We start from the raw sequence: 26,217 nt of genomic DNA on the forward strand, positions 1-26,217 counted from the left end.
CCTCTACTAAATCAGAACTCTCGTTGCCTTTCCATACCCATATTCAAATCAGATCAAATATTACCAATATCTAGAATATGGTGGATTTAAGGTAAATACCATACATGATTGGTGATGAACCATTAGAATATGTATGTCCTGTTGCAACACACTAACAATTAGCTCGTAACTGAAATAGGAAGGGTTACAATTAATTTTAATACAATACGTGATGAAGGTGGGAATCTATCTCCTCCAATCCTATGTGGATTGTTTGGCGCATCGATGGGTTGCTTCATTATCTTTCCTTTGCACAAAACACAACACACACCTAGTAAACCCTCCCATGGGCTCTTTGATTTTGTGGCAAATGGTTGCAATAACTGATTCATGTGAATCACCAAAGTTGAAAATTGTGACCACATCATCAGCATCACGTTCCACGCATATCCTTCTGTATCCCATATCTCTAGCAAGTAGTAGGCCGTATATGATGTTATATACCTCCATAACCTGAACACAAGCAATGATCGGTACTAGATAGCATGCACCCTTATTAATTTTCCTTCAAGGTGTTTGATCACAAGGCCAAGGAACTCTTGCCCTTTCATTAATCCCTTGCACATCTGTTATTTACATGGCAAGTCATGCGTCTTTTTTCCCTTGGATCTGTTCTTACTTTTGTTTTTGATATTTTAACATGATAAGATCAATGACATCCATAATTTGGTTACTTTCCTTTTTATAAACATCAAACATATAAATAAGTGTTGGTGTTTGACAAGGTTGCCTTAGGGAGAAAAATGCAAAATGTGAATTTATAGGAGGCAAAAATACTCTTATTTCTCTCATCTAATCACCCCTAAAAAGTCTTCACAATTGTGTCCAAACTTTGTTGTGGGGTGGCGGAAGGGGAGGTGGCCCGTGTCGACATGTGACTAGGTACACATGTATGCTTTTGTAGCTTTCGAGTGGTTCATGCAAGTTCACTAAGGATCAAAGTTGCTAAGTAAGATCATAAACAACGACCAAACTACAAAAACGATTGATTGATTACAAACTTATTTGATAGGAGTGTCCTTACCACAACTTTTTTATCTATCAGGATGACAAATGAAAATGAATACTACGAAAAATACTACAATCACCATCTCAAAATGCCCTGTGTTTTATTACAATCATTATTGTAGTTTTTAAAGATGGTGGTATTTAATGACAACAACAAATGCTAAAGTTTAGTGACATTCTAGTGTTTACAATAATTTGCATTGAAAATGAATCCCAAGTTTGGTCTTTGTAGTGTGGTCCTCGTTCACAACTCCAAAAATATGTTTATCTAATTTCATTTAGTTTGGCGTTAGATAGAGGCTAACTGTTTTGATACCAGTTTGGCATTGTCAACATTTGACAGAATCAGATGTTGTAAAAAATGGCAACTTTTTTTATAGATTCACAAGAATCAATTGGCAGCCAACCAATTGATAGCCAATTTTCTTATACTTACCAAAAGTTGGAATGCCAAATATTGGCATCAAACGAGTTAGACATGTAGATCCAAAAGTCTCAATAGCAAAGAACATGATTTCATTTTTTCTCATTGCCTTTTCCCACAAGTCAACTCTCATTGTTTGGAGGACCAATTTTCTAATTATTTTGTGTGTGTGTGTGTGTGTTTTATGTGTGGACTTCGATGATCTTAGGTTATATACAGATACACGTAAAGCCTACTCATCTTATAGTTATTTAAAAGATACCATTTGATAAATTGTCGTTCAAATTGGCGATGGCATGTAGCTTCCTTCTCTCTAAATCCATATTTTAGAGATTAGTAGTATAGTTTACCCGTATGGTAATAATAATTTAACATAAGATTTCATCTTGAACATCCAAAACATTTTATATTTAAGAACCGAGGTGGGAAGACATCTCATCAATTTGGTAGTGCCTTTGGCCTTGGTGTCGAGTACTTGCCGATGTGACTATCAAACGATCAATCTTCAAGAGCTGATTGAAACATTGTTTCATGTTTAGAGTGAAAACTAATGTTTCAACTTTTATTGATTGGGCGCGACGAACTTGCATCATTATCTTATCGAAGGCGTTATCTACTATTGTCGTACTAGTTTCGTTGACTGGTCTCGGTACGAGGATGAAAACCCCTGTCTAGGCCATATATGGTCGGATGTGAAGATGATGACGCATATTTTTTTGAAGGTATTTCTACGGAAGAAGTCGATTTAGTCGTAGTTGTTTATTTTATATCTGTTGAGGCACTGGTTACTTTTAGTCTACACTCTACTAAATAATTCATAAAAATGGATGTGTACATCGCTCGATGCATAGGTTGAAGATTATCCATATAAACATGTGGAATTATTTGGATTTTTTGAAACTTCAAAATACCATTTAAACACTATTTAGAATATAGGACCCCAATGCTTCGGTCCACCAAAGTGACTTTTTGTACTCCCTCCGTTTCTAAGTATAAGTCTTTCTAGAGATTTTAGTAGTAAACTATATATGGATGTATATAAACATATTTTAAAGTGTAGATTCAATTATTTTGCTTCGTACGTAGTCCTCTAGTAAAATCGCTTAAGAGATTTATATTTAGGAACGGAGGGAGTACTACTTTTACGATTTGGCATGTCAGAGTCGTGATGTTTTTACTACTTTTGTACAACTTTTACGATTTTATTTTTTGTACTACATATAGGACTCCAAAGTTTTGGATTAATTCTCTTTGGAGGAATAGATCCGCCTAGTGTCAATCACCAACTTAGTTCCTTCAACGTCAATTTTTGTATGCTGGCACAAGGAAGTTTCCGCGTACGTATATAACGCAGAACAATTTAGCAACGCGTGCAGTGGACATCAAAGTGGAGATGATGCCTTCCACAAGATACAAAACTCAGTACTTTTTTTTTTATCAATACAAAACTCAGTACTTGTCACCGTGGAAGATCAAAATGCCTTGTCATGAAATGATTAAATAGTGGAGGGCGCAGATGCGCGAGCATAAAAAGGGAAAAGGTATATGAAGTGCTGGAAAGTTTTGGGAGTACTGGATGTCCCGATAGGGCACCACCATGCGGACGTGGTTGCTTTGACAAATGAAGAAAAGACATGCTCACGCCAAGAGGATTGAAGCACTCCGGGCGCTCTAGAAATAGGCCATTGCTCCGTTTTACAAATAAAGCACTTGAGATGCTCCATTCCCATATATGAGTGATTACTTCTAAAAACAAATCATGAAATTAAAAAAAAAACACTAAAATTTTAAGATATTATTCCTGCGTGTTCAATCTACTTCCTGGTTAAGTTTCGTGGAAAAATATCAGCAAACGTATTCTCAAAAAAAAGGCTTTTTTTTAATTCGTGAACTTTGAAGGAAGGCGGTTGGTTCTTTCCGTGAACCTGTAAATTTATATTCCTGTGCAAGTGGTCTTCGAAGATTCTACCTTAAAGTATGCATAGGTTTTGGGAATTTCGAACTGTTTTTTATTTCTTTTTTCCAATCTTTTTTTAATCCATTTGTGGGTTCAATTTTCTTTTTTATTTTTATTTTTCCATTCTTTTTCGAATTCATGAATTCTATTTTTAATCTTTCCAGTTTTAGTGTACTGACATTTTTTACATGTCATGATGTTTTTTAAAATGATTGTGCAATCATTTATTTTAATTTTAAAACATTTAAGTGTTATGAATATATATTTAAAATGGCACATGTATTTTATTTTGTATGCCATGAGCATTCTTAGAAACTTCTACTAACAAGTTTGTACTTTTCATGAATATTATTTTTAAATACACATAACACTTACAAAAGTTGAACATCTAATATTATTAAACACGCATTGAGTATTTCTAATACATGTTGAACATTTTTCATATACACGTTGAAATTTTCTAAAATAAAATTTTAGCATTATTATAATCCATTCTTTAAAATTATATTTTCCACGAGACATTCCTAAAGCATATGCACTATTTTTTATAAGGAACGGGCATGATTTATATGACATTGTATTTTTAGAAAGTATCAAACATAGTTCACTTTTTTAAATTTCATGGACAATGGCATAAAATTCACTTTTTTGTGGAATGATACGAACATTTTTATAAATGCATGAACATTTATTAAATGTTATTTTTTTAAGATGGGTGGACAAATTTGTAAATAAATATTAGCATTTTTAATATATATTTTTTATATAATTTATAAAAAATATTAAGAATGAAAATAATTGAGAGGAAAATGTATGTAGATGCGTTAGATCCGGCCAGATGCATGCCTGACTCGTGGGATGGCCTAGCCCATCTAACTAGGCGTTGGAGATGAGGAGATCTTGTGTCTTGCAATAAACGAGATAAAAAGTTCAACTAGCCCCCCTATTGGAGGTGAGGATATCCTCTAGGCATCGCCATCGGAGCCCACATAAACCTGTCATCTCATTCGAACGAGAATCCTGTCAATTTTGAGTGTGCAGGGGTGCTAACATAGCGGATCTCGCAAAGTTAAGAGACGGGGCAGGAATAGAGGTAGGTATATGTGGAGCTCTTGCTTGTGTTTTTCAGTTTTATTTTTGGGGTTTTGCATGTTTTTTCTATGTTTTTGTGAGCTTTTTTTAAATTTATGTGTTTCTTCGCGTGAAACAGCCAGTGTGATTTTTTTCTTTTTCAATATTAAATTTCCAAAGACACGCTGACCTTTTTTTCATACATGTTGTACATTTTCTGTATACATGTGGAAGATTTATTGTTAGATGGTAAAGATCTTTCAAATACATAATGAATTATTATTTTTGAATATATGTTAAACATTTTTCAAGTATACGCTTACCAGCTTTTTGAATGGTATGAAACTGTTTTTAAAACTACGTGAATATTCTTCCTTACATTGAATATCATGTTTTAGAAATATAGCAAACATATTTTTGGACCACATGAATATTTATTTCAAATATCACGAACGTTGTTTTGAATGGTACTAATATTACGTGCTTTCTTACATTTTATAAACACTAGCAAAAGAGCCCGTGCGTTGCAATGGAAGCAAACCATACAACACGTCTTAACCTAATAATCATGACTTGAGATCTTTATTTAAACTTACTGCATAAATAGAATTTAAAGAATGTTAAATAAGTAAAATAACATCATATTTAGATTATACACATCACTATAGATTCAAATTACATTATAACTAGAAATTTAAAAATTAAATAGGTAAGATATATTAGATTTCGATTCAACACATTTTTTGAATGAAAGTTCATATGTAATAATTTAAAATTAGAGTTACAGTTTAGAAGATATAATTGTTTATAGTATTTGTTAATTATAATTGGACCACGGATTAATTAACAACATGGATCGGCCTCGTTATGAAAAATGGATTGTACGCTATTGATTAAAATTACAGCATAAATATTATTTAAAAATTATTAAATAAATAAAATTATATTATATTTAAATTGTGCGCATCACTATTGATTTAAACTACATTATAAACAGAATTTTAAAAAATTAATAGATAAACTAACATTATATTCAGATTTTACATATTTTTCTAATAAAATTTCATATATAATAATGTAAAATTGGAGTTACTGTTTAAAAGATATATTTTTTTAAAGTATTTTGCACTTATAATTTAACTACAGATTAATTAATTTAAAATTGTAGGAGTGTTTTCGAAAACATACGGAAAATGATTGGTTTTTTTTACTCAAGTATGTACTGCGGGTTTATTTTATGAAACTAAAGGAGGTTTCTACAAAAAATTCAGAAAACGATTCGTTCTCTCACTGTGTTATGTACTGCGGGTTGATTTCGAAAAAGCACATGGGGTTTCCTGTAAAAACGAAAAAAACGATTCATCTCTCACTTAAATCTGGACTGTGGGTTGATTTTGGGAAACTTCAAGTTTTTTTTTGCAAAACGACCATGACAGACGGAAGAAGCACTGCGTACTTTATTATTAGGGAGAGATTTGATAAATGTAATGGACAATTATTTGTACTACTTGAACATTTTTCCTATTTCATGAACATATTTTTGAAAGATACAAACATATCTTAAAAACTAGGTGAACATCATTTTTATATTGTAGTAACCTTTTATTAAAGATAGGGTCAATGATTTTTAAAACTTTAAGTAAAGTCATCAATTTTCTGTACAAACTTAAATCATTTCAGAATATAAACAAAAGTAAGAAATAAAAAAAACATGAAGAACAAAACACACAGCTTGGGACGCAAGTTTCATGATGATGGGTCTGGCCCACTTAGGCCTGCGCACGCCTGTCGACTCGCTACATGCAAAAGAAAGATTCACCACGGCGTACCGTCCGACTCCCACACAGGATGCTCTGCTCGGGACTGTGTCCGGTGAACCGGTGCAACTGGTGCTACCGGTGCACCAGACCACCGTTACATATTTTAAAATATTCGAAAAAATCCAACAAAAATTTAATGCATTGACACAACATTAATATACGCTGTCACAAAATTCAAAACAATATTCGAAACATCACTTGAGATAGAAAAATAACAAATTCGATACTAAATAATACATAACACAAGTTGGGCTCCAGGTTTGGCCCATTAGTACATTGATGCCGAATTTGTCATTTTTATATCTTGAGCAATGTTAATAATTTTGATTTGATTTTTTTGTGACAACATACAATGATGTTATGTAGATGCATTGATTTTTTTCGAAACTTTTCAAACATCTTAAAATGTGTAATGATGGTCTGGTGCACCGGTAGCACCAATTGCCCCGGTACACCAGATACATCCCCTGCTTTGATTGGACCGACCATGACAACAATATTGTAGCTGGATAAATTTGTCTTATATTTTTTGGTAGCGGACCGACTACAACAACTATTAGAATACTGTAGCTGGATAAATTTTGTAGCAGACCGACTACAATAGCTTTTCTTATATTTTTTTAAACTAGCATATGCATGTGCGTTGCAAAGGAATAATCGAATGTGTAAAATGTAAAAGTCAGGATGTATGGATAAAATAGAGTTAAAAAAACTTGCGAGAATTTTTGAGCCCAAAACTTTTGCCGGCATGTCTTCTAGTGTGGTGGTGCTCTCTGTAGTTTTTCTTATTCATCTATAATAAATAGTCTTCCATTTCAGTGAGGACATACACATGAGATGGTATTGGCAACTCCTTTTTTTACTGCGTTCTTCCTTCATCGAGTAGCTCAGCCAGTCAGCCTCTCGATCTTCCCAATCCAAGCTCGCCACAGCTTAAATAAAAACGACACAAATAAATAAGTACTCCCTCTATAAACTAAAATAAGACTGTTTAGATTATTAAAATAGTATTTTAAATGCTTTTCTATTAATTTACGGAAGAAGTATTTGCTAACTCCTATATCTGCAGATGTAGTAACTGAGCCAGGGACGGAGCCAGGAATTTGGTATAGGGGGGGGCGAGTTCCACAATTTAAAAGTGTGCAAAAGGCATAAGTCTGAACTCATGCTTTCACTGGTGTAAACACTACAAAAGTACTAGATTTTTTTAATTTTTTTCAATACAAAATGCTTCTCAAGTTAGCTATATAGAAAATTTTAGTGTATGGTACTAGAACTACGTGATTCCAAATCAAATAGTACTAGAACTTTTAGACAAAAAAAACTACGATTTGAATCTAAGGATAATTGTGACAGTGGACTTATCATATAGGAATATTATAGGATGTGGTACGTCGTCAGATCCCTGGTCGTTCTTGGTGGTGGTGCTTTCCCTAATCCTGTATATGTTGGGTGACCGTGATATGATAGATTGGGGATTGCAGGCCTCAAGCTTTGGACGTAAATAGCACATAAGCAACTCCTTTTCAGTGTTCTCTTCCTCTTCATATCCATACAAACATAACTAAACAATCAAGAAATTCCTAATTAACTTGTAATCCTTGTAGGATTTTAATGGTACAGCCGTAAAGATTTAAACGAAATAAAAAGAAAGAGATGAAGCAATAGAGTAAGGGTTAACCTGAACCTATGCAGTCATGCTAAACCTCAATCAGCCCTGATCTTTGCTTGGAGGCAGGGGAAAATTTCTCCCGGCGGCTGTAGGCGGAGACTCAAGCGGATGATGGATAGAAACATTGCACGAAGCCACGATCTGGGTGATGCTGCGGTCAAATCTATTGATCGAGCTGTCAGGAAACAAATGGGCTGTGTGCGTGCTTCTACTGGGTTTCACGTTTGACAGTGGGCCCTTTTTACTTTCCTAGGTTTTAGTTGTACATGGGCTGGGGATGGGTCCCTTAGGAGCTTCACTTTGTATCCGCTAAAAAAACATGGGGGGGGGGGGGCAGATCGAGCAAAAAGGAATCGCTAATTGCGATCTGCCTAATAGTTAACACTGGGCAACGTGATCGTTGGGGGGGGGGAGGTGGTCTCTTCCCCCCTTGGATCCGTGCCTGAACTGAGCTAGGCCCACAACACCGCTACTTATTTGTGTGTGATAATGTGAAAGACAATAAAACATCGGAAATTGTTTTTTGGAGCTGGGCCTCTATGGTGGCCTTTAAATTTGAAATCCAAAATACATTAAAATTCATATTTTTACATTTCAAATTTTTAAGGAAAATACAGAGATAAGTCAATGCGTAACACACATGTATGTAAATTTTTAGAAAAAAAACGTTCAAATGAGGTCTGTACAGAAAAGACAAATCCACAGCTTTTTAACACATGATACTATTTATAGTCCCAGGTCATGAATTTGTCTATTTTGTGCAGATCGTATTTTAAGGTAATTCATTCTTAAACTCTACACACATACACATAACATCCTTCTTTACTTGCATATTTTTTCAGATTCTTTTGAAACCAAAAAAGATTGAAATTTGATTTTTTCAAAAATTTCAAGCTCCATGGAGCTCGGCCTCCAAACGTCCATTCTCATAAAACTTGGTCTATAAAACTATACTCTCCTCTATGTCTACACATTCCTTTATACATAGTTCTCTTTCTCTCTCTCCTTTTATAATCCCACTACAAAGTAATTTAGCAGCAGCATTACGCGCACACACACTCCCCTTAAAGACACACACACGCATGCACACACAGCCAGCAATTTAGCAGCAGCACACACACATGGATATTCTTTTTTCCAGTGTTCATCTGGTCAACCAGGGACGCTCACGTCAGCGTGAACCCGCACCAATGCAGTCGTGTGTGATCGATTGCTAGGCTGTCTATTCCATCCAGTCGATAGATACATCATTCCCTGAAAAAGAAGTTGGGCATCTCTGGGATCACAACCCTGTAACGAACATTTGTTTTGTACTATTTGAACATTTTTCAGTTTCATGAACATATTTTTGAATGACAAGAACATACTTTAAAAACTGCACCAACAATATTCCTATACTGTAGTAACATTTTAAAAATATGCGGTCAATGGTTTTTAAAATTTTAAGTAAATCCAATTTTTTATACATATTTAAATTATTTCAGAATATAAGTAAAAGTAAGAAAACAAAAAAAAAACTTGAGGAGCAAATACCAGCTTATGACACTCGTCTTTTGCTGTTGGCCCAGGACCATTTACGCTGGCGCGCGCCTATTTGTCTCTCGTATTCAAAAATGTGCATACATTCCAAAACAAATGCTCGCTAATTCAAAATTAATGGATGAACATTTTTTGAACTTGATGAATTTTTCTACTCAAGAACATCTTTCACTCATTTAAAATTATTTGATTAACAAATTTTGCATTCGATGAACATTTTTGAAAACGTTTGTGTCCAAATTTTGAATTTGATGAACATTTTAAAAAACTTACGCACCAATTTAGATTTTGACGAACATTTTTTTAATATTAGAATTTTTTTAATATGATGAACAATTTCTAAATTCTATGAACAAAATTTAAATCCGATCAAAAAAATTACGTGGTTGATTTTTTTAATCTGATGAACAGAATAATGTTCGCGAATTTTCAAATAAAGATTGAATAAGTAAACAATAAAAGTATGAAAAAACTGAAATGATAAAAAAGAAAATAATAAAAGAAAGCGGGAACAACAAAAAGTCAAAAAAGAAACCCAGGTTGAGAGATGGTTCATACTGTAGATTCCAGCGCGCCAGGGGGTTGCGCGCACGGTGGCTCTGTGCTGCCTTACGCGCCGTATAGGAGCCACCGTTACTCGCCACTACAGCCGGCCTGCGACACGGCGAGTGCTTCGACTGGACCAGCTATCAGACTACTGTAGCTAGATAGCTTTGCAGCGGACTGACTACGCGCTTCTTTAACATTCCTTTTTCCGCGGAAAAACCCTAAAAAATTGTTTTTAAAAAGTGCTTCGTTTTTTGAAATTTTGATTTTTTTTACAAAACACTGATATTATTAAAATTTGTGAATATATTTTGGAAAACACGAAAACATCTTGTAATTTTTCTTGGAAAGCGCGCTTTTCTGAAAAATGTGAATAGTTATTTCAAAAAAAATCGAAAACTAATAAAATTACATTTTCTTTAAAATTAAATTATTTCATCGAAAAATGAACAAATATTATTTTTTGAACATTTTTTCAAAACACAAAAAATGTATAAAATTTTCATTTTCTAAAAGCACAAACAATTTAGAAATTTGTAAAAAAAATAAAATATAGAAAAAAGTTAGAAATGGAAAAAACACAAAAATAAATACCATACAAAAAAACTATGGAGATAGAAAACTGGTTGACAAACCATGATCCCTCAGCATGTAACTAGCTCTAAATGGGACAACCGATCTAAAGTCTGTTACCCTATAAAAACGGAACCTTAGCTCAAAAAATTAATAATATACAGAAATAGATCCTGATAAGTACCTAACGTGTGGCACAGACACATGATAATTCTGAATATGTTTTAGGGCAAGTTTGTGACGTGGGAATGACAACTTTAATTATACAAAATGGCAATCAGGATTGAAGTGCCACGCACGTGATGTGGGACACTTATCATTTCCTGTCTTCTTTTGAGAAAAGACGTTTTTTATTAACTTAAAATGTAATATTGAGTGAATACAAAGTATAAAGAGTGACATTCGATTTTTAAAATGCACACAACCATCAAACCAATAGCCTAACAAATAATATAAAAACGATAAAGTGGCAATAGTAAATTCAAATTAGGCCGAACTATGGCCATGTCGACGGAGATTATGCTGTCACCCACGTTGGGTAAAAAACCTTCTTGACCATCCGCTCCAATTGCATACACACCACTAAACAGCGATTGTCGATTGATACTCCGTTCGATGCAGAGTAAACCAGGTAAGAAGTCAATGTGTACAATGATAAATAATGTGCATAGGAGAAGATATTTTGCCATTAAAAACATAATAAGTTTTACGTAGCCAAAACGACATAGTGAGGCACATGCTCCCACCTGTATTAGTGTGCTAAATGTGTTTGGTATTTCATCAAACCAGTGATCATATACATTAACACCACTTGTTGGTGGATATAAATTTGACACTCATCATTTGGGCACTCGCAGAAAGAAAAGAAAAAAAGAAACTCCTGATTTGAGGAAAAAAGATTCTAACATTTGCTCGTGACTCGCCCGAATCCTCAACAATATTAGGCCGTAGAAGCGTTAAATTGGGACTATTAAAGGGGAAATGATTATAATCAATTGACGTTTCGTCACTTGTGTAGCCGTCAGATTCAAATTTCATCGGACCATGCACGACATACATATTAGTGCAACACAATAGGTGTTACAAACCACGGGATTACAACACACTAAATATTGTGAAACTCTCGAGTCTTCTGTCTATATCGTATCCGGAGTCACGACACCAATTCTCTTGACTCAATTCAAGGGTGACGCGTGCCTCTGCTGCTTTAATATTTTTTCGCAACATCATCTATGTTGTAGAAGTCTTTTCGTAACAACATCGAAGTTGCAAAAAATTGAAGGCCAAAAAATATTCCGTAACATCATCTGTGTTGAATAAATCGTTTCGCAAACACACCCACATTATAAAAAAATAAAACAAAGAAATAATAACTCCGTAACAGAATATGTGTTGTAAGTGTTTCTGCAACATGTGATATACTCCCTCCGTTCCTAAATATAAGTCTTTCTACAGGTTCAACTAATGGACTACATACGGATGTATATAGACATACTTTAGAATATAGATTTATTTATTTTGCTTCGTATGTAGACACCTAGTGAAATATCTTAAAAGACTTATATTTAGCTACGGAGGGAGTATTACATAGAAGGATTCATGTCTTTGTTGTAATAGTGAGGAAAAATACATGTCACTGAAGCACAGATTTTTTTTAGAAGATCCGCCCTCGCGGGATCCTCTGCTCAAGCTTCTGCTCGACGCGGCCGCAGGTGGCGCCCGGGAGGACGACGCCGATGGGTTGGAGAATGACCGGGCAACCAGCAGCCGTAAACCACAGCTCCCGAACGTGCAACCGAAACATGACATCAAATCGGCAGCTTTGCACCACCTTCCCTGCTGATTCCCATCACAAATACAGTATATCCGTGGATGAATTTATAATATGGCGACGAGTTACCGGACCGCCGTCAAATCAGCCATGGTCGGGGCGACCCCGACTGCACCAGAAAGGTTTCTAGAAGAGATCGACGAGCACGGCAACTGCAGCCTGCAGGTGAGCATCGGCATGGCGACCCGGAAGGCCGTCAAGGATCGCGTCGGCGTCACCGTCGGCACTTGCCATCACCACGGACGGTTAAACAAACCTGAGGCTTTCGGGCGTCGAGCGTGGTTGCCCCTCGACTCCACAACGAAGGTTATTGCACGCCGTCGTACGATTTTGATGGATAATTGGTGAGCTTGCTGGCGAAACATGATGATTGCCTAGGATTATGCTACTTCGGTCTACTCCTGAACCGGGTTCACTCGAGCATGTAGTGACTAGTTCAATCCTATAAACAGTTAATTTTCGGTTGATACTAATAGAAGTGTGAGCACGATCTTTTCAATCTTTTTTTACTTGCACGAAGCAGTGATTTAGAAATACTTATTTTCCTTTCTATTTAAAAAACGGATCCATATATCTATATAAAGGTTTATAGGAAGTAACTAGGCAGCAAGCCTGGTAAGCTATCTCAAAAAGGTTTATAGAAAGTACAAAGCACATTAAACATGATAAAAAAAATACATTGAGGACCCTACACCATGGAACGACCATTGTCGTCGTCATAACAAGCTAACAACGTGTCCCTCTTGTCGCTTCCATATCAGAGTCGTACTACATGAATCAGTTTCTTTGCCGTCTACCATAGCGGACGTCAAAGGTCTTTGTCGTCCGTTGGTAGATTGCAAATTTTTCAGCACTGAAAGTCACGGTAAAGACCTTCTTTACCGTTTGCTTGGAGGAAGCGGACAAAGATCTTTGCCGTCTGATACGAGTGCTAGAAGTGCAACAAGTGGTGTAGTAGCTCATGATGATGCAAGAAACTTGTTCGTCTGATACCAAGGGATTTTGTCCCTTATGCAATCGAACTCCTTGCACTTCGGGATGCGATGGTGTTGGCTACAGAGAAAAGCTGGCATAGGGTGATCGTTGAAACAGACTGTCGAGTGGTTCATGGTGATTGGAAAAAGCTGAAAAGTGGTCGGACGAAGGGCATGTCATCCTAGAGATACATTCATATCTCTCACACTTTCAGGAATTCAAGATTCACTATGCTTGAAGAGAAGCCAATGAGGTTGCTCATCGGGGTGTGAAAGGAGGTCTTTGTGTGTCTTCGAATGTAAATCACTTTCATGTAATTCTTGACTTTCTAATTCCGTATGTGTAATTATATTTTCTCCGTCTAAACGAATGAATAAAGAGCCTTAAGAGCGGATTGCAAATAAAATAAAATAGTGGAGATAGCATGACTATTCAACATTTGTACGAACGAACTATAATCTCAGTACATAAGAGCAACTCCAGCCAGGCGACCCATTTCGTTTGAGAATGTCCGTTTATGTTGCCCAAGACACAAAACTCGGTCTAATGTGACGATCCAAACAAACGTGTGTCCGTTTTTTATCCGCCCGCGACCCATTCTAAGCCCAAATTCGGGTCGCATTTGGTTCGGCATGGATACATGACGAACGCGTGGGACACCCGCCCTTCCCCCTCACCCGCGAGTCGATGGCACACAGGCCAGTCTGCTCTTTCTCCCATCGCGTCCGACTCACCTCGCCGCCCCACCACCCGTCGCTACCGTCCAATTCCGCCGACGTCGCCAGCCTTCCATCCATAGAGAGGTCACCCTCCCGACCGCCTCATCTGCCGGCGTCGCCACCCAGTTCCTACCTTGTCCCGATGGGGCGTGAGGCTCTTCACCGGCTGGCTTCTTTCAGGATGCCCGCAAGTTGTTTCGTCCATTTGCCCGCAAGGTACAAATGGATTTTGATGACGAGTTCTTTTTCTACAACGTTCTTTGCAATTCAGGTGATTCTTGATCCAATGATGAGGATAGCAGAAGGCAATTGCCTGGAGGTCAATGTTGAGATCAATGGCCACAACTACAACAATGGATACTATCTAGCTAACGGTATCTATCCACAATGGACTATTCTTGTCAAGACAATCCCCAACCCTCTAGGAGAGAAGAGAAAGAGATTTTCCCAAGAGCAAAAGAGTGCTAGGAAGGATGTTGAGCGTGCCTTTGGTGTTATGCAATCTCGATGAAGCATTGTTCGGTATCCTGCAAGAACTTGGAGCATCCAATAGCTTTGAGAGGTGATGAATTCTTGTGTGATCACGCACAACATGATCATAGAGAATGAGCACCCAGAACGTCTCTATGATCAAGGATTTGAGTTTAAGAGTGACAATGTTGTGCGTGAGCATGAAGAAGCGACAACGTTTGCACAGTTTATACAGTTTCATCAACAGATGCGTGATTGAAAAACTCACATGTAGCTGCAAAATGATTTAGTTGAACATATGTGGGTTTATGTTGACAACCAATAGATGTATCGAGCTGACGGCCACATTTTTTTTAAATGTATTTGAGACAATTTAATTACTATTTGGCTTCTAAATTATGAGATATCTTATGTGGTTTTCAAACTATGCAATATTTGTATTTTTATTAAACTATGTAAGGTCAAATTTATACACATGTGACAAAATAATCAAAAAATAGTCGCAAGCCAGCCACGCGGACGAAAAAAGGGTCGGCGTGTTGGCCGTACTGCCGATCCAAACAAAAACCGCGGCGAACATATCAATCCAAACGAATAAAAAATGAACAAATGAACATAATCCGTTCCCCTTTTTCTTTGAAGCGAGCTATTTTCGTCATAGTAAGCGTACATGGCTATGGGGGCGGGGCCGGAAGAAAAACTGCGAATAATGGGCGTGGACCTCTCAACCCATTAAAGAGTGTGTTCCATCGTCTCGTTGGCAAGTTGCCCTGTGCTCTCTCGGTAGTTCCGTTCCATGTCCAGAATGCGAACGTTGGCATGAGTCACGGAGACGTCAAGGCTCCAACACCATGCTCACTGTGTGCAAGCCGATATGCACACGTGGTGTTACGTGCTACTAGTACTCATCCTGGGGCACGGAAGTCCTTTTCATGTTGGCGTCGAAGAAAGTTCCCCCCGATCGACCGGCCGATCGTCTGCTCCATTAATTCGTCACGGCCCGTGGTTGATGGCATGGCATCATCTCCTCCAGGTGAATGTGGCGCGCATATTTTATGCGCTCCGGTCGAAATCTCAATCTCTAGGTGTCTTTTCACGGCCGGTTTTCTCGATCGCCCCCGGAATAGGCTCGTCGCTTTTATCATCGGATGTTCGAAAGTGAGTTTGCCACGAGTAATATATGGGCAAAGCGGGGGAGGGCCGTCTGGTGGCCCGAAATTAAAGAAGGTTCTACGGCTGATTGATTGATCTATTATTTATACCAATGCTCCCGTCCTCACCTTTGAAGTCCTCGTGTAGCTTTGTTAAGAAAAAAGAGCGAGACACTTGACCCACGTCGTATTATAAAACTGACGGAACTCACCGCCGGCGACTGGAAGGAGTAGATGAGAAGCTGCTCCCTCCGGGCGATCATGACAGGACGGCGCCGTCGATCGAGGCGAGCGCGTCAAGAGATCTCGCACATGGCGGTTGGCTAAGCCACGGAAGCTCCACGAGGCCTGGTTAATTATTTATTTATTTATTATACTCTAGGAGAGCACGGGAGAACTGCCAAAGGATGATTAACCAGCTAGCGTGAGCTCACCTGTACGTCATGTTGTCACAAGAGGGAAATTTAGATCTGTTCGATGCAAAGGATTTTCATAGGAATTCTTGGTATACTTATGAAACTTTTCCTATGTTGATTGCCCATTGAGAGTTCGTCGGACAGGTTTGTGTCCCGAACCCATTGTTCGGTTGGAACTACGGGTTTTAAATGATTGGGCTTTGGTGTGAGATCTGGCACGACGATAAGAATACTGATATATGTTGTTAATAAGATGAATTCATAATTATTGATATACTTCCTTAGAAAACTAATATAAGAGCATTTAATCACTATTTTAATGATCTAAATGCTTTTATATTAGTTTACAAAGAAAGTATTATTTTATAAGGTCCTAATCAGTCATTAATAAAATAAATGTATGGACCATCTTGATGCAGGGACCGGGGTCGTCCTCCTTTTCAAAAAAGGACTGAATCCTATAAAAAATCTAATGTATATTTTATTACTTCTCGTAGGATTTGTAGCATCCACTTAATCCTCTTTGGAAGAATCCTTTGTTTCTTTTATGATATAATCAAAAAACCAAAAATCTATAGATGAGCATGACATTTTAATTCTATGTTTTCCTTATTCCGTATTGTTTAGAAACCTGCGAATCAAAGAAGCTCTTAGTGAATTCACATAGGAAAGCATGTTACTTTACCATAACTTTTGGGTTTTTAGAAGGCAATGTATGTGATGTTTTCTTTCCTCCTCCCCAAGAAAACACCTAGACGATTAGGTTTCCTCCTCTCCCGTAGGTGCCATCACTCGTATGCCTCGCATCCAATGACCTTTGGGCCATGGAGCTGTGAAGGACATCAGCCCCCGCCTGCAGGAGGGACCTTGCTCTGTTTCTTGTTAGGATCATCATCTTGGTTGCGGTTGTGGTTTCATCCTTCCCATCAAAAACTATCCTCGACGATGGTTGTCGTTATGTTGAATTGCTCCTGTGAGGCCTTAGCATGACGACTTTTCGACTACCTATTACGACAAGATTTTACCCGACAACGGTGCGGGCGGGGCGATAATAGTGACACATCTTTGGCTCGCTCTAGTACTTGTAGTCGTCGCTAGGTGGTCCGTAGACATGATTATGATTTCTTACCTATGGTGTTCTCTATACTGCCAAGATTAATTATGAATAGACTGAAAGTTTCTCCCATGAAAAAGACCATTATTTTGGAGCTAATGATTATACCTATAGAATGTTAAATATGACTAGATGGGCCCATCTATCAGGAGCATATGTGTTTCCTAATTCAAAAAAAATGTAGGGTAAAAGGATTGTATCACTTAAGAGGTTAAATTGTTACAATCTTAATGAATAGGTCATGATATTTCATTCGGGCATGAGGCTATCTAGATTGCGGTGTAACATTCCATGCGACCAAACCTAGCCATGAGATGGTTGTCATCATTCTAGCAACAAGGGATCTTGGCGAAGGAGATCAACGGGTTGGATTCATCATCTGTTTCACTTCCTCCACAAGATGGCTGAGCACAGAGCACTTTAGATTTTTTACTTAACATTAAGAGTTTCAACTAAATCAAAACAAATAAATGACGAACATAATAAACACTCCATTGACTATGCTAGAAAAGTTTCAGCTCATTTGGATGAGAAGTTTGAGAGAATCGTCGTCGTGGAGTATTTTGTTCAAACTTGAACGAGAAATATAAAGTTTTCAATAAACATCCAAATATGATCCTGAAACTCGTAAATATCCAGTGACTTGTACCGAAATTTCAGCACATTCGGATGAGCTATTTGAGGACATCAACATTTTGATGTTTTATGTCATATAAGTTGACTCATTTATGTATGGAATACAAGGGTTACATAAAAATCTGATTTTTTTTTCGAAAATCACAAATACTTTCGAGACTACCCTAGGAAAAGATTTAGCTCAAACGTCAACGGTTAATGTGGTGGCTTTTGCTAGCCTGACATGTGGGTTCATCCAGTCAATTTAGTAATCAAATTGTGGGTTTAGATGTTATGTGAATCGTTAGGCGGAAGTTGTAGTTCTGTGCAAGAAATGTTATGGTAAAAAAATGAATATCACCAATTTCTTCCGAAAACATCCCCATCACTTGACAGACGTATTTTATTCAACAAGATGGCTGAGCACAGAGCACTTCAATTTTTTTACTTAAAATTAGCAGTTTCCCAAAAAATACTAAAAATCAAATGATGAACACAATAAATGCTGAGTTGACTATGCTATAAAAGCTTTAGCTCATTTGGATGAGAAGTTAGAGAGAATCGTCATTGCCGAGTTCAAACTTGAACCATAAATTAAAGTTTTCAATAAATAGCCAAAAATGATCTAGGAACTCCTAAATATCCACCTACTTGTATAGACCTTTCAGCACATTCAGATGAGCTATTTGAGAGAACCTTTTGATGTTTTATGTCCTATACGTTGACTCATTTAAGTATGGAATGCAAGGGTTACATATTAATCTGAAAAATTCAAGAAAAACACAAATAGAGACTACCATAGGAAAAGATTTAGCTCCCATGCTCACAGTTAATGTGGTGGCTTTTGCTGGTTTAGCAATCAAATTGTGGTTTTAGATGTTATATGAATGATTAGGATGGAAGTTGTGGGTCTGTGTGAAAAATGTTATGGTAAAAATTGGAATGCTACACATTTCCGCAGAAAATATCTCCCGTCACTTGAGAGTCGTATTTTACTCAACAAGGTGACCGAGCACAGAGCACTTCATATTTTTACTTAAAATTAGGACTTTATTTTTTTCAAAAATAATGATGGACATAATAAATACTCTGTTGACTATGCTACTCCCCCGTCACGGTTTAGAAGGTGTGCTTCAAAATTCTCTGGAACCTAGGCGGTTATTGATGGTTGTGAGATGGGTTAAAAAATAACATTCACACTACACATGCATATGAAAGTAGTACAACGGAATACTAATTAGCTGTAAAAAAATAAATGCAATACGGCCTAATCCTTGTCTATTGTGAAAATGCATGTAAATTTAATCGTGCCTTCTAAACTATGACGGAGGGAGTAGAAAAGTTTCAGCTGCTTTGGATGAAAAGTTTGAGAAAATCGTCAGTGTGGAATATTTTGTTCAAACTTGAACTAAAAATTTAATATTTTCAAAAAACTTCCAAAAATGATCTAGAAACTCGGAAATATACACTGACTTGTACAGAAATTTCAGCACATTCCCATGAGCTATTTGAGAGACTTGTACAGAAATTTCAGCACATTCCCATGAGCTATTTGAGAGAATCAACCTTTTGATGTTTAATGCCCTATAAGTTGGCTCATTTATGTATGGAATGCAAGGGTTACGTAGAAATCTGAAAAATTCTAGAAAATCACAAATACTTCATAGACTACCTTAGAAAAAGATTTAGAGCATCTCCAACGAGCCGACACAAAAATGACGGTGATTTTGTCTGCTTTTCGTCTGTTTGGGTCGTCCGTCGACCTGTCCGTGTTCGTTTTTTTAAATTGATCAACACATGCACCCAACGAAAAGCAAGTGGGCAACATCACTGTGGCAATATAATAATAGAAGAAAGGTGGACGGGGGTGGGCCAGCGAATTAAGTAAGCAGACATAGGTGATTGGGTGGTTGTGTGACAAGTGGGTCAGGCCGACCACATACGGACACCGAAAGGCGCGCGCGTCCGCGTCGACCCATTTCAGTCCTAATTTTAAGCCGAAAATGAATCAGCGCAGACGCGTTTTAGCAATGGGTCCATGCATTGGGCCATCACTTTTGTTTCCGCAAATCCAAACGAATGGCCGCGCACGAAATGGATCGTCCCATTAAAAACTCGGTTTAGCAATCAAACTGTGGTTTTAGAATTTTTTTTTTTGAAACCCGTGGTTTTAGATGTTATGTGAACGGACATTGACACAACTACATTTTTTTACGTGACTTACGTATTAGCTCACTTGTACTAATTACACAGGTCTAGTATTTCTTTTAACATAGGACGAAAGCAAGGCGTGAACATGTACATACACGTCCTATAAATACCTTTGAGATATTAAATCCGCATATCATCATGAGATATAATAATGTCTCCGTAAACACATCATTAAAAATTCTAAAATAAATCAAAGGTACTACATGCGAGCATCAGAACTTAAATTCACATGATAGCATTATTGCACGTGAATCATAGAAATAGTGTTTTTGTGTAAAAAAAGATATCATGGTAAAAACTGGAACCTCACCAGTTTCCTCAGAAAATATCTCCCGTCACTCAAGAGCCGTGGATGAACCAGGAACCAGCTGATGGGCAATCATGGAGCCGTGGCTTCGAAGAACAAAAACCCTGGCGACGCCACGACACGCACGACCGTTGGTTTTCACGTCAAGGCAACATTTTTAACTTTTGACCATCCGGTAATTCCACAGCGAGGTGACACCACAGTCATTAAGACCAAAATCCGGGACGGCCGGTAACCACGCCGCTGACGCGACGCTGGCACAAGGCCGACGTACGCAGCTCGCAGAGCGTGCGTGCGCGTGGCGTCAGCGTGACCGGCGGACGGCGACGGCGACATCGAGCTGTCGAACACATGACTTTTTGGAGCGATGCGCCTCGGGACGGGCGATAGAAAAGGTCAAGAAACTAGAGAGAGAGAGAGAGGAGGGACGAACTGTCGCCCTCCTTCGACCCCGGAGAGGAGAGGAGAGGGGGTAACGGAATCAAACCGTGGTGCTATATATAAGAGACCGGCGACGAAGCCGTCGTAGCACTTGCATATCCGCGGCGAGGTTCCACCACACGCATACATCGATCCATTCGCCTGGCTTGTCCGGTGGTGTGGCATGTCGACGATGGAGGTGAGGAAGCCCCGGCAGGTGGCGAGGAGGTTCCTGGCGCGGCCGCAGCACGAGGGCGCCGGCGCCGTCGTCCGCCGCAGCATCGGAAGGTTCGAGCTGAGGTACTTCGACCCGTTCCTCGTCCTCGACGAGTTCTCAGGTCAGCCCTCCTCCCTCGGTTTGCTTCGGATGCATGCATGTTTCGTTTGGGATCGTCGTTAATGGATTCGTTCCTTCCTTGTCCGAATTTGCTGCATGCATGCAGCTTCTGCTCCGGCGGGGTTCCCTGACCACCCACACCGCGGCTTCGAGACCGTCACCTACATGCTCGAGGTACGCATGCATTTCTGTTGTTCTTGCGCGCACTTTGTTCTTGCCAAATGAACCTAACAGCAGCATAAAAGTCCGGAATATCCACACCGAAATGCATTGGCATCCTGAACCAATCCTTACTTAATTCCCATTGAGCAGAGCTGTAACGGTAGTGGCACCTTTGACAACCAAACATGCAACGGGAAACAAGCGCGTCCCGTTTGTCAAACCTGCAACTTTTCTTGCCCTTCACTCGACGAATCCATCTGAACGCGGGTCCTGCTTTTGGTAGCTTGGCATCCCTCTCCCTCCCTACTACGCCAACCACCCCGGCCTGCGCTTCCGTGCAGTGAGAACGAAATCTTCGTCCAAAGATAACTGAAAACCGTGTGAAAATTAAGTACTAGCAGTAGGAATGTTCAGGGGACAACGATGGCTCGCTGAGTACTTGTAGATTAGTTGGTTAACCGCCCTGACCTGACGACCTTTAATTTCCTCTGGCTGGTGCTGGCTGCAGGGAGCGGTGACGCACGAGGACTTCGAGGGTCACCGTGGCACGATCAAGGCCGGCGACGTGCAGTGGATGACGGCCGGCCGCGGCATCGTGCACTCCGAGATGCCCGCCGGCCCCGGCACCTCCAAGGGCCTCCAGCTCTGGGTAAACCTCGCCTCCAAGAACAAAATGTGAGCGTGTACCATCAATTCCGCCGTCCTCTCTCCGGCGACGCCACGCGCGCGGGCCGTCTGACCGCGTCATGCATGCGCGCCTCCATGACTAACACGTGCGCTCGATCCAGGGTGGAGCCGGGGTACCAGGAGTTCCAGAGCAAGGACATCGCGTCCACGGCGTCGGCGGACGGCGACGTGACGGTGCGGGTGATCGCGGGGCAGGCCATGGGCGCCCGGTCGCCGGTGCGCACGCGGACACCGACCATGTACCTCGACTTCACGGTGCGGCCGCACGCCGCCGCGCCCGTGCGGCAGCCGGTGCCGGCCTCGTGGAACGCGTTCGTGTACGTGCTGGAGGGCGAGGGCGTGTTCGGGGCGACGGCGGACCAGGCGGCGGGGGCGCACCACCTGCTGCTGCTCGGGCAGGGCGGCGACGGCGTGGAGGCTTGGAACAGGTCGGACAAGCCGCTCCGGTTCGTGCTCGTCGCCGGCGAGCCCATCGGCGAGCCCGTGGCGCAGCTGGGCCCCTTCGTGATGAACACCGAGGAGGAGATCGACGCCACCGTCAACGACTTCGAGTACTTCATCAACGGGTTCGAAAAGGCCAAGCATTGGAAGTCGCAGGCCATGATCGCGCTAGAGCTAGACTAGGGTGGAAGAAAGAATGGCAGGACAAACTGTGAAGAAAGAAAGAACGTACGCATTTCCTGTACGAGGTTATTTATTTGTTTATTTCCTTCTTTCTTTCTTTCTTTCTTTCTTTCATCCCGACATCACCCGTCGCTTTCATGTACATGCTCGATAACATAAAGGTAGAGTATGCTGATTCTCATAAAATAAAAAAACACAGTATACTGGACTGAAAAATAATAATGCATTTTTAGGGCCAAAATATAAGTAAAATACGTTTTGGTTTGCTGGGAGAATCGCTGGGCCTCCCCAAGCACCATTCTTTCTGGAAAAAAAAGCAAGCAGTATAAAAACAAAAGATCAGTAAAAAATGAGAAAAATAGAAAAACAAAAACGATTTCCATCATTAAAAAATTAGATTTGTCATGATATATAGCATGAAATTACGAACCGTCAGTAAAAACACATAATCAAAATTGTTTAATTTGCGATGCTTAAATTGTTATACAAATGTATACCATTTGCCATTTGGTATAATTGTTGCCATCTAGTAGTACAAATAAGTTATGTTCCATGTTCATAAGGAAAAAACGCACATGAAATTTGCATGTTTTTTAGAAAACACGCCTACTTGTTGAAATTATTTGGTCATTTCTATGATCTATGTATCAAAAGTTACCATGTTATATGGACCATTTTTTCATATTAAACACAACACAATTGCCTAGGTAACCATGTAAAAATTCCACTGGCACAGTTTTTCAAACAAGTAAAACACAATAACATGTTATTTTTTGCCATGATCCATGACAAAAAGTATATAATATCATGGAAATCTCTAATTCATCCCAAAAAGAAGAAAAGTTTGTTCGATTGACAGGGAAAATCGTGAAAATTAGATGCCTATATGTAGGCAAAATTTAGATTTTTTTTTGGCATACCTCTCGTTGTCCCTTTTCCTATATGATGTTCATCTTTAAACTCTTTGTGTATGTAATTGCCTCTTGCTCTACATGATAGGGGTGCCCAAAAAGTAAAGTATGGATGATGTTCATCTTTAGACTCTTTGGCATATCTCTCATTGTGTCCTGCCCTACATGATGGGGGTGCCCAAAGAGTAAGGCCAATAGGACTCCTTTCTCCTAGAGCCAACTTTTTTTTCGAAAAGCCTCCTTGGCAACTATACGGAGGCCCACTTAGGCAATGTAATTAATTAAAATTACATGTGGTTGGTCCAATAGGAAATGACAAATAACTTAATGTCTAGTGCTACTTTGTTTTTAAAGGAATGTCTATGAAGGAAAATCCAATTAGACGTCTGCATGCGTCAAATGGACGACGCGACTCCCAAGCCCGTGGTGAATTTGGGTCAGCCCACTTCGGAAGTTTCTGTTGTGTCTTACTCGCTACGCTACTGCATTGTGTTTTCTTGTTTTTCTATCCCTGTTTTTCATTCTGATATTTACTACTGTTCTGTTTCTTATTTTCAATTTGTTGTTTTTATTTCTGGTATTCTATTTCTGTTTCATTCATACAATGTGTTTTTGGGTTTTCAGTTGTAGTTGTTCTTCCAGTGTTTGTGTTTTACTGTTCTTTTCCTTTTTCATAGGTACATGGTGAACAACTTTTGAAACACGGTGACCATTTTTTGATACTTGGTGATCAATTTTTTTAACACGTCGAATACTCATGTAATGGACGATGGACAATTTTGTAGTACACAATGAACATTTTTTTATACATGGATAACATTTTGTTAAACAAGGTGAACAATTTTTTATACATGCCAAACATTTTTTTAATACACAGAGAACATTTTGTTTAAAAACAATGATCATTTTATAATACTTCCTCCGTTTCTAAATGCAAGTTTTTTAAGAAATTTCACTAATGGTCTACATACGGAGTTAAATGAATTAATCTACATTCTAAAGTATGTCTATATACATTCGAATGTAGTCCACTGGTGAAATCTCTAAAAAGACTTATATTTAGGAACGGAGGGAGTAGATGGTAAATATTATTTAAGTACATGGTAAGCTAGGAGGAGAACTCCTAGACAACACTTGTTGCGTTGCTAGCTAGCGAGCTGGCGTAACGTCCCATCGCTATTGGCTGGCCCAGCTATGGTTGTCCACTTTCTTGGGAGAGACACTGGATAACCTGTTTGACTTTTTGACCAGTTGGCCAACTGGCCATTGACTTGAAAAAATATATGGATCTAAATAAGTTAGAAATTCCAAAAAAAATCCGTTAACATTGACCTTTTTTGAAAATGTCACGACTTTGAAAAAGGCTCGGGTATTTAAAAAAAATGAGTTTGAAAAACACCATGGATTTTTAAGAAGTTCATGAATTTGGAAAAATTCATGTGTTTCACAGTTTTTTACTAATTTCAAATTTTGAGTAAACAAGTTTACAAACTTGAAAATATATATTCACGGATTAGACAAAGATTCACTTATTTGGGGCAAAAAGTTCACAAAATTAGAACAAGCTTTCAAAAATTTGGGAAAGCGTTCGTGAAGTCTAAAAAGTTTGTGAATTTTAAAAAATTGTGCATTTATAGTAGAAAGGAAAGGAATGAATAAAACCGAACAAAAAACCAATACAGATAACCTAAAACCAAAAAAGAAAAACAGGTGAAAAGCTTCGAAGCTTTCCAAAACCGGCTAGGAAGCTTTTGGGAGACTCCCAAAACCGGAGCTTCCAGCTCGTACCCGGTCCTGCCTTTGATGGCCAGCCCATTTAAAATCCATCGAGGAGGTGGAGAGTGACTGGTCAGGAAGCGTTATTTCAAGAGCCTCATAGCAAGCATTTCCATGCGTTGTTATTTGTCGCGTTATCAGGCGCCACCACATATCGCGTTCTAAGCGTTTTTTTGAATTACATTTTTTCTCATACGTGTTTTCGGCTTTTTAGATTATTATTTTTCTGATTCTTTTGGTGTTTTGGTTTTCCATCTGTCTTTCTTAGCTTTTTGATGGAAAAAGGTAAAAAAAAATATTTTATGTTTTTTTTGCGAGAGGCACGGTTTTGTTTCCGTGCGAGGCACGGTCGTGCCGTTCGGAAATAAAAAAAATATGTTTTCTATTTTTTTATGAGAGGTATGGTTTTGTTTTTGCGAGAGACACGGTTTTGCCTTCGTGGGAGGCGTGGTCGTGCCTCTCGGAAAGGGAAAAAATAATGTGTTTTTCTTTTTTTCGCGAGATGCACGGTTTTTCCTTCGTGAGAGGCACTCCCGTGTCTGTCGGAAAAGGAAAAATAACGTGTGTTTTTCGCGAGAGGTACGGTTTTGTTTTCGTGAGAGGCACGGTTTTTCTTTCGTGAGGGGCTCGGCCATGCCTCTCGAAAAGAAAAAAGTGGAAAAAAACACGTTTTTTTTCTTCTCGTAGAGGCACGGTTTTTTTGGTTCGATTTTTTTATGAAAAATAAGTTCGGTAAAATATCAACATGGGATCTAGTTTTGAAGATCTTGACGCGAGAAATCCAACGATGAAAACGGTTCGAGATTTCGACGCATGGTTTAGGAGATAAAACATTTTAAAA

General features: G+C 38.9%; 1 protein-coding gene across 2 annotated transcripts; it reads left to right on the forward strand.

The window, feature by feature from the left end:
- Positions 1-20,870: 20,870 nt before the first annotated feature.
- On the forward strand, positions 20,871-22,774 carry LOC123395805 (pirin-like protein At1g50590). Of its 2 annotated transcripts, none has more exons than XM_045090838.1 (4): positions 20,871-21,217; positions 21,323-21,390; positions 21,887-22,053; positions 22,167-22,774. In XM_045090838.1, the coding sequence occupies exons 1-4, from the start codon at positions 21,064-21,066 to the stop codon at positions 22,687-22,689; spliced, it is 912 nt and encodes a 303-aa protein (XP_044946773.1). In that variant the 5' UTR covers positions 20,871-21,063; the 3' UTR covers positions 22,690-22,774. The 2 variants fall into 2 exon arrangements, with proteins under 2 accessions (XP_044946773.1, XP_044946772.1); XM_045090837.1 differs by having other exon boundaries at positions 21,887-22,027.
- Positions 22,775-26,217: the final 3,443 nt, after the last annotated feature.

This window comes from Hordeum vulgare, chromosome 5H (assembly GCF_904849725.1).
Source record: "Hordeum vulgare subsp. vulgare chromosome 5H, MorexV3_pseudomolecules_assembly, whole genome shotgun sequence".
Classification (NCBI taxonomy): Eukaryota; Viridiplantae; Streptophyta; class Magnoliopsida; order Poales; family Poaceae; genus Hordeum; species Hordeum vulgare.

Excerpts from the sequence above, each read along its gene's own strand:
- LOC123395805 (XM_045090837.1), top strand. The coding sequence starts at position 21,064 with ATGTCGACGATGGAGGTGAGGAAGCCCCGGCAGGTGGCGAGGAGGTTC. Across the intron at positions 21,218-21,322 it reads CGTCCTCGACGAGTTCTCAG|CTTCTGCTCCGGCGGGGTTC; the intron begins GTCAGCCCTCCT and ends GCATGCATGCAG. Across the intron at positions 22,028-22,166 it reads CCAAGGGCCTCCAGCTCTGG|GGTGGAGCCGGGGTACCAGG; the intron begins GTAAACCTCGCC and ends CGCTCGATCCAG.